A 9,174-nucleotide genomic window follows, 5' to 3' on the forward strand; every position below is an offset into this window, starting at 1 on the left:
GAGGTGATGTCATTTATACCGCAGATATGATTGGCAAACAGATTGGTGGCTTCAGAGACAACTGGGAATCCCTAACTACACACCAACCCCAGACCATCATGTTACCCCCACCTTGCTTTGCATCTGTTCCAGCATCTTTTCAGTTGTTCTGCATCTCACAAGTATTCTGTGTGATCAAAAAACCTCAAAATTCAATTCATCCATCCATAATACTGTTTTTCTCTGTCCAATGTTTGCTTTATTTTGTCCATAGTAATCTTTATTTTTTGTTAGACAGTCTCAGATTTGCCGTATTCTTCGCCACTCTACCCTGAATGCCACCATCCCGAAGTCACTTCTTCACTGTAGATGTTCACACTTGCATTTTGTGTGAACTATTTAATGAAGTTGCCGGTTAAAGCATTTATTTATCAGTCTGGAGAGACTAATGAATTCATCTTCAGTTGTGCAGCGGGACCTCCCACTTCGTCTTCTCCTCTGCTTAGAGCCTGTTTATGCTGTTCTTTGAAGGGAGTACTGCACATCGTTGAAGGAAAGATTCTGTTTCTTGGCAATTTTGAATTGGAATAGCTTTCTTTTGACTGTCAAGTTTCACCTGAAAATTCAATTTTTTGGCTATTTTAAGCATTTAATTGATCCCACAAATGTGATGCTCTATGTATTCAAAGGAAGGTGAGTTTTATAGCCTCTCTAACCTGCCAGCCAAAATAATTGCACAAGTTTTTTCTTTTCTTTTTTTTTTCTCAAATCATCTGATTTCTGACACAATGAGCAAGCACATTGTTCCATTAAAAACACTGGAGGGATCGTTGCTGGAAATGGGCCTCTAGCCACCTATGTACCTAGTCATCCACCTATAATGCAAAAAAAACAAAAACAAAAAACAGACGTTTCCAGCTAGAATAGTCATTTTTCAATCATTTACCACATTAATGATGTATATAGTTTGTTTTCTGATTAGTTTAAAGTTATATTCAATGAAAATATAGTGCCATTCTTTCAAAAAAGGAACTTTTCTAAGTGACCCGAGACTTTTGAATAGTATTGTATATATATACAAGTATGTTTTTTTGAATAATATTTTTGGAAAATATCTTTCTTCAGCATCATGTTTTATATCTGCTATAGTAATGTAAATAATGGACCTTTAAAGAGTGTGTTCATACTTTCCAATTTAATCTTTTTACACTGATGTGATGATGAAGGTTAAAAAAAATCTTTCCAGGTCGGATATGACGCTCATGGGACTGTCATTTCCTCCTCATGAGTATGCAGGAGCCTCGATGATGCTGAGGCTCCGGGTACCACTTCAAACAGGATGCAGACCACGCCCTGCCGGAGATGACCGACAGAGGGCGCTGTTGAGAGTTGAGCAGGCCGATGATCAGCGGCTTTCCTTCCCTGCCCTTCCAGCAGCACCTCACCTTCAGCCGGCTACAAACAGCCGCCGACGCCCCTGGAAAAAAGGAACGAACACGGACGACGCTCATTAAACCATCCGGGGAAGGATAAATACTCGATTCGACTAATTTTTCAAAAAATATGTAGAGATTATTTTCCAGTTAGACATCCATTTTAGCCTGTCCGCTTCACTGCGACACATCCTCTAGCTGCGCACTCGTCATCTGCTCTTCGCTTCGGTTTTTCGGGATTAACGCTCTTCAGGGGACTCAACCAAAGGCAGGAACGAAGTTTCCGTGTCCATTTTTTGGCTTATTTTTGACGTTTCTAAGTATCAGGCCGCGGGTCCGCCTCTCGCCTCCAGCTCCGGCAGCATCCTCGCATCCGTCCAGCATCCTCTGAATCTGCGCCATGGCCGATATCCCTGCAGAGTGCAACATAAAAGTGCTGTGTCGCTTTCGTCCGCTCAACCAGGCGGAGATTTTGCGAGGGGACCTGTTTCTACCCAAATTCCAGGCTGATGATACTGTCATCGTCGGGGTAAGTGGAAGGCTTTGTTGTGCAAATGTGGGCCTCCATAGAATAATCAATTCAAAACCAACACATTTGAGAGTAGGATGGGAAAAAGAACATTAATCTGGAAATAATCCTGACATAAAAGAGCGTTTAGCTCCGTTATCAGGGAAAACTTCAGGCAATTTGGTTAAAGTGAGTTGCGCAAATGCGCACATTGGCCTTTGCTGACACAGGTCTGCACTGCATAACCTGCATGAGGTGTAGAGCTCTATGCATCATTTAGAACCAATTTTTCTTTATCCAATCTGGCTAAAACACCCTTAAAGTATATTTAAATCTGAAATTAATTGCAGAAAATTTTGGTAACAAAATATTTCCCATAAAATGTGATTCAAAATCTCACCTTTTATTTCATTAAGTGATGTAAATAAACAAAAACATATATTTCTAATTCAAATGTGCAACTTTTAAGCAACCTTAATGCAGAGTGTTTAGAGTAGAAGAAACCATCTCTGGCAGTGATGCAAATATCCCATCATCCTGACCTTCCTCTTCCTCTTCTGCACAGTGCTGACTACAGTTTGAAAGCGATCTCTCTAATTACTTAAAGGGAGGATCAATAATCATTTAGTCAACTCATGCATCTCTGTCTGACCTGTTTTTTCTTCTTTGTGCTACATTTTCTTTGTCTTCCTTGGCTCTTACAGAAAAAAGCAAACTCAAGATTTAACCCCTAAATGTATTTCTTAATAAGATTTAGAGATAGTAATCCAGATTTCTGATGGCCCTCCCTCCTCCTGCCTTCATTCTAGGAGTCTGGTTAATCTCTCACATGTGGGGGCGGTATGCACATGAGTCAATTTGCTGATGAAAGCTAATGCAGTCGGCAACTCACATTCTCATGTTACATTGTGACTTATCTATTACTGGACTTTTGGGAAGGGATTTCATTATAATGGTTGACAAAGCTTTTAAAGTTTTTCAATTTGTGCAAAAGTTATTGAAGAATCATCAACAAAAAAGCCCCATCAGAAGCACAATATTAAGCTGAAAATGCAGGAAATCCACAAAAGTCACAAGACACATTGAGGTTCCAGCTCTGCATTTATTCAAGAATTAAACATAATACTTGAGGACTAAATAGCAGAATTTGCTCTGGGTGAATTTCTGTTCCATAGAAAAAAACAGTTGCTGCATATTTTGTGGCTGCATTTTGTAGGTTTTGTAAAAATACATTGTTTTTAAGGTGACAAAACCCATCCAATTCTCAGCGCTGTTAAATAGTTTTTCCTTTTATAAAACACCACAGTGAATACGGTTTACACAAAAGAACAGTGTGTGCTCACTTGGACACCTGTTTTTCTGCAAAAAGATTGACCTTGAAGGTCAATCCTGCTCAAAGCAGAAGCATAACACAAAAACTAGGTAAAACTGTCACTTTTTCAGTTTTATTTCTCAATAAAATGCTGAAAAATAAATATTTTTTTGTTTAAGACTAAAAATAATAACATTTGGTTCAGATACGTTCTAAAAACTTTTAAAAGGTAAATAAAAGTGATGATGACCAGTAATGCAAAAGTAAATATCTGTGGAGCTTCTTTGTTGGAAACCAATGAGGTCCATGTGCTCTAGAGCTGTCAGGAATCCTCTGATCAAAACTTTAAAGTCCCACTCCAATGAAAATTGTGTTTTTGGTGTTTGTAACATGTTTTTGTGGCATTTTTCTCATATTGAATACTCTTGTAGCTGTTATGTACAAACTACAATCGGAAGGAAACAAGCTCCCTGATCTGCTCCATTCTGATGCATCCACATGTAGACAAATAGATCTTCACTTTCCCTGTTTGAACTGGCATCTGGCTCAAAACTGTTTGTTTGGGTAGCTCCAACACTGCTATTTTTGTTGCATCGATAACTTTAGGTTGGGGTTGTGAGGGGCTGTAAGCTAGTGGAAGAGAGTATAAACAAAAGGATGATGGGAAATGAGGGTGGATTTATTCCTCACCAACAGTCCCGCACACAACTCAGAAGCAAATTTCTAATGAGCTACTGTCACTCTGCAGAAACTATGTCCTTGATTTTGGCAAAAGTATCATAATTAGAATAAAAGACCACTGGGAAAACTTTTAAATGGGTCAAAACAGAAACGATCTCTCCATAAAAGTATGGAACAGAGAAACTTCCTTTAATAGAAAAAATAGTGAAACACAGTAAAACCTAATAAAATTAGTATTAAAATCAACTAAAAGTTCTCCTGAATAAACACGTTTTGACCTGAGATTTAAAACACTCAATGGAGGCAATCTGACGCAATGACAGAGATCGACAGAAATGTATTTGTAAGATTTAAAATGTTGTTAGTGAAATAAAGTTTTTTTAATCTGATTGTTGATCTTCACAGGGGAAGCCCTATGCATTTGACCGTGTGTTTCCAACCAATACCACCCAGGAGCAAGTGTACAACACCTGCGCCAAGCAAATCGTCAAGGGTATGACTAAACCCATGAATGCATGAACACATATCTGAAGAAGTATTTAGTGGAGTTTTAGCTGATTCGACTGTGTTTCCCCTCACAGATGTGCTGTGTGGCTACAATGGCACCATCTTTGCATATGGACAAACCTCCTCCGGGAAAACTCACACCATGGAGGTAACGTTTTTAATCCTCTTTCCTCTTTAGACATGTTTTTTTTGTATATAAATGTGTAAACAGACAATACAATCTGCTTACTTTATCATCCAACAAGGTATTTTTGTCTAAATTAGGTATGCTGCTTTTGAGAACTTGCTCTAATCATCTTGGATGAGTGAAGACAAAATTAATTGTCAAATCTATTAAAATTTCTTATATTTTAAAAAATACTAGTTTAATACCGTAGATAGATGCGTATGTTCAGTTTATTATGGATACATTTGCTGTGCCAAACCCTGAAAAGAAATGAATAATAAAATGTTTTTACTTCTCTCTCACATGCATTTCTGTTTTTCCCTTTTTAATGACAGTATTTCATTTGATTTACTTTTTGAGTCTCCCTGTTCTGCTTTAACAACAACATTATCCTACCCTCCTGTACATTTGTGTTACAGGGTAAGCTGCATGACCCTCACCAGATGGGTATCATCCCTCGCATTGCTGAGGATATCTTCAACCACATCTTTGCCATGGACGAAAACCTTGAATTTCACATTAAGGTGAATTAATACTAAACAAGCTTTTTTGCTGCTTTTGTTTTACTATTTATAAAACAAATCAACAGATTCAGGCTTACTTTTTAAAAAACAAAATTTTCCATGATAAGTTTCTACTGTATAAATTAGAATTACTTTTTTTGTATTTTTTTTTAATGTCGGTGCTCTATTTAATCATTGTGTTGAAAATTCTTTCAATTTTTTTCTTCAATAGGTTTCTTACTTTGAAATCTACATGGATAAAATCCGCGATCTGTTGGATGGTTAGTGCTGAGCAGACACATATGTGCATCCTAAAGACAGATTCAATTTGTCACTATAATATGCAAAGTGATCATAACGGTGCTTTCCTCTTTCTATGCTTTTTAAGTGACAAAAACCAACCTGTCCGTCCACGAGGATAAGAACAGGGTTCCATATGTGAAGGTAAGAATCTGAATGCATTGTCATGAAAATGACCGCGATGTCTCTTCGTCTCATGTTGGTCTCTGCTGTCCTCAGGGATGCACCGAGCGCTTTGTCTCGAGCCCCGATGAGGTCATGGATGTGATTGATGAGGGGAAGGCCAACCGCCATGTTGCTGTGACCAGTAAGCCCTTTTCTTTTTGTTTCATTTTGCATACAATTGCAAGATAAAGTGTAAAAACTGTCATTCTTAAAAATTTCACAGAGATATTTGTCATAATTTACTTTTCGGGGGTCTTAAAATGAAGAATTTAGATCTTGTAGTGACTGAACCCTTATTAAAGAATAGGTTTCAGCTCCTCTTTGTTGCCAGCATTAGAACTGTTTTCATTTGTTGTTGCCTTAACACAACTTTAAGCCTTTATTTAGGGTTCTATAATTTATGTTTTGTTGTTTTTACAAGCTCCATTCAGTCTCACAGTAGCAACAGTGAGAGTTTTGTTTTATCTCATACCAGCTGAGCCAAGTGAATTTGAATCAAATAATTGCTAAAGTAATTTCCATCAACAAAAATAATATGTATTATTTTAATATGTCATCATTATATAAATATACAATGTGTGTGTAAATCATAGAAATCAAGCTTTCTAGTTTGTAACTTTTGCTCTTAAGTAGAAGTTGTGTTGTGCCACTTCAGTATTTTTCCATATATTTTAGACTTCAGTCCACCCATTTTTCATTGGCTGCGTGACAAATGTAACCCTTTCAAACGGCGAGTTTATCTGGTTCAATTTTAATAAAGAAAAATTCTAAAACACAGTTTTTATCTTAAAAATGCAAGTCGTCTATCCTGAGAAAAATGCTACAAGTACATGCTAAAAACACCAAAAGAATATTTTTCATTGGAGCGGGTCTTCAAGTACTTTTACAGCAAATACCTTCATGAAATGTGAGAAAGGAAGAAGGATCAACCTTAATTGTCACAACCCATTTTCTATGAATTCCATTCAAGTTGTAGGTAAAAATCAGTCAATTGAATTTGCTTTAATTTCTGATTCTAAAATTAATACTTTGCCGTATTTTATAAAGTAGCAGAATTATCATCAGAGGAACCTTCATACTAAATTCACTTGTGTTTGATGGATCTTTGTGAGACTTATATTGACTCACTGTAGTTAAATGGGAGGAAACCAAAGAAAAGAGCAAGATCAGACGAGTTCTGAGCTTTATTGGAACTGCTGCAGTGTAATAAATCTTCTGCTCAAACCTCCTCTCTTCAGAATGAAATTAACTTGTTCCTTTGCTGTTTTTGCTGCCCATGTGGGAAACCCAAAACACCTTTTCAAGGCCCTGATTTAGGCCTTTTATGACGCATACTTTTACTTTATAATTGTAAATCGCCTACATGCTCTCCAGCTCTGAAGGTCTTGTGAATTCTCAGAGATAAAAGAGCCTGGTGCATCATGAATTACAAATGTGATTTATCTTGCATTGTACAGAGTTGTGACCTAATGCTTTTTTTTATTGAAATCTAATTGTTAGCATAGCTGTGACACCAAATAGAAATTTTTTTTTATTCTCAATCAGAAATTATAAACTCACAGAAGAATCAGCATTCCATTAATGCCAGCTATAATTCTGTGCTTATCCTAAAGAACTGCAGATTTATGGTATTTTATTTAAAAAAATGCACACACAAATGTTAAAGCTAAAAGCTGACAGGTCAATAAAGTTCGCTTATGCAAAGTTTATCATCGCTTTGGCCTCTTAGTGTAACATTTGTGCGTTTATGGGACCATTTTAATAAATGTATTTGCATGTTATTTAACAACTGTACAAATTCTTCACAATTCTCCATTAACAGCATTTTTTTATATTAGAGTGCAAACAATTATAATTTCAGTCTGACTGACAACATGGAAGTCAAATTCTGTATTATTCAAATTAAAAAAGCTAATAGATTATAAAATCGTGAAAACAACGATGGTGTGTTTGTGAGCCATCAGGCAGATGTTTTCCTGAACGGCACAGCGTTGTGTGGTTCCAGTCAAAGCCTGCTGACTCACCGTGCTGCAGAGTTGTGAGCTGAGGGCAGTTTAATGGAGCTGCTGTCCGCTAATGCCCTCTGATATCATCTCTGCAGGGAAACTTAGACTTTCTGTCTGAGAGGTGATGGCATTTGCAGAGTGTGTTTTTGAAAAGGTTCTGGTCGTTATCTATACGCTGGAAAATGGTTACATCACTATGCAGAGATATCATCTTTTTCAGTTGGAAAAAGAAGTAAACCAGTAAAATGCACCTCTATATTTTTTTGTCCTCTGACATTCTGAATGATGAAGTGAATGTGCAAAAAATACATGAATAACAAGTCTTTTCACAAATAAAACAAGACTGAATGGTTATAGTAAATCAGATGATGAATAACATCATATATATTGAGTCAGTTGACATTGTGGGGGCTTTGTTTGTTTCTTATTCTCTTTTTGTCCTTTCCTACTAAACACTGGTAGAATATTGTGACAAAACATATTTGAGAAGTGTTCCAATTTTTAAAATTGAGAGTTTATATTGTTAATAAGCTAAACTTTATAGTATTTTGACAAATGAAGACTATTATATTACTTTTTAGCTTTCACACTGCAAAATGTGAACCATGAGAAAGTAAAAAGACCCTTGTTTCAAGAATAATTTTCTTACTTTCTGTCTTGGAAAATTGCTCTTAAATCTGAATTTGAGAAAACATGTATTAGTAACTAGAATATTTTCTTAAAATAAGAATTGTTGGTAAGATCATTTTCTTTACCCCATTATTTTAAAGAAAATCTGCCATTCAGGCAAACATTTCTGATTTATTTCTAGAGGGCCTGTTTGTTGCAGTGCAGGGGTGGAAGTGTCACTGGTAAAATATGTCACAGTGGGTTTCCATCTTTTTGACCGTCTTCCTCTCCTTGTGCAGACATGAATGAGCACAGCTCTCGCAGCCACAGCATCTTTCTGATCAACATCAAGCAGGAGCACGTGGAAACGGAGCAGAAGCTGTGTGGAAAACTCTACCTAGTGGATCTGGCTGGCAGTGAGAAGGTTGAGTCAAATATTGTTTGATAATTAACCCCCAACACCACAAAAAAACATTCTTTTAATGTTCTTCACCTCTTGTATTTGGTTTTCTGTCCATTTTTAGGTTAGCAAGACAGGAGCTGCAGGCTCTGTCCTGGATGAGGCCAAAAACATCAACAAGTCTCTTTCTGCTCTTGGCAATGTCATCTCTGCCTTGGCTGAGGGAACAGTAAGAGACACATTTCTCTTTAAATCACTTCTATTAGTAATGCTTAATTTTAGGAATCCTAAAATAAACAAAGCCAAACAATTATGTAACAAGTTAGAGCTTTCAAACGCAAGAATTATAATTCAGATGGCATTAGTGGAGCTCTGATCACCTGCATGTTAACAATAACCTTCATATCTCCTTACCTCATTTGCCAGGTAGCTGCCTCCCTTTAATTTGTTCAGTTTTAGTGTCTTTTCAGTCAGTTTAACTAAAAAGCACCAACAGGAAATCAAAATTTCCGTCTACCTTAACCCTCTATGGCATGAATTTTTATTTTATGAGGAAAAAAATATTTTACCCCAGTTTTGGGATATTGGGGGGGTCCTTGTAATAT

The 9,174-nt window shown here is 36.7% G+C and overlaps 1 protein-coding gene across 1 annotated transcript in view; it reads left to right on the forward strand.

Moving 5' to 3' along the window:
• Window positions 1-1,309: 1,309 nt before the first annotated feature.
• kif5aa (kinesin family member 5A, a) overlaps window positions 1,310-9,174 on the forward strand; it is a 19,812-nt gene continuing 11,947 nt past the window's right edge. Inside the window, exons 1-9 of the mRNA XM_024292734.2 lie at window positions 1,310-1,941; window positions 4,319-4,406; window positions 4,495-4,568; window positions 5,006-5,110; window positions 5,322-5,370; window positions 5,478-5,533; window positions 5,609-5,696; window positions 8,469-8,593; window positions 8,694-8,798. Coding sequence (XP_024148502.1) covers window positions 1,813-1,941; window positions 4,319-4,406; window positions 4,495-4,568; window positions 5,006-5,110; window positions 5,322-5,370; window positions 5,478-5,533; window positions 5,609-5,696; window positions 8,469-8,593; window positions 8,694-8,798 — 819 coding nt within the window. The 5' untranslated portion in view covers window positions 1,310-1,812. The remainder of the gene's footprint in view (window positions 1,942-4,318; window positions 4,407-4,494; window positions 4,569-5,005; window positions 5,111-5,321; window positions 5,371-5,477; window positions 5,534-5,608; window positions 5,697-8,468; window positions 8,594-8,693; window positions 8,799-9,174) is intronic.

The sequence above is a fragment of the Oryzias melastigma genome, linkage group LG7, assembly GCF_002922805.2.
Source record: "Oryzias melastigma strain HK-1 linkage group LG7, ASM292280v2, whole genome shotgun sequence".
Lineage (NCBI taxonomy): Eukaryota > Metazoa > Chordata > Actinopteri > Beloniformes > Adrianichthyidae > Oryzias > Oryzias melastigma.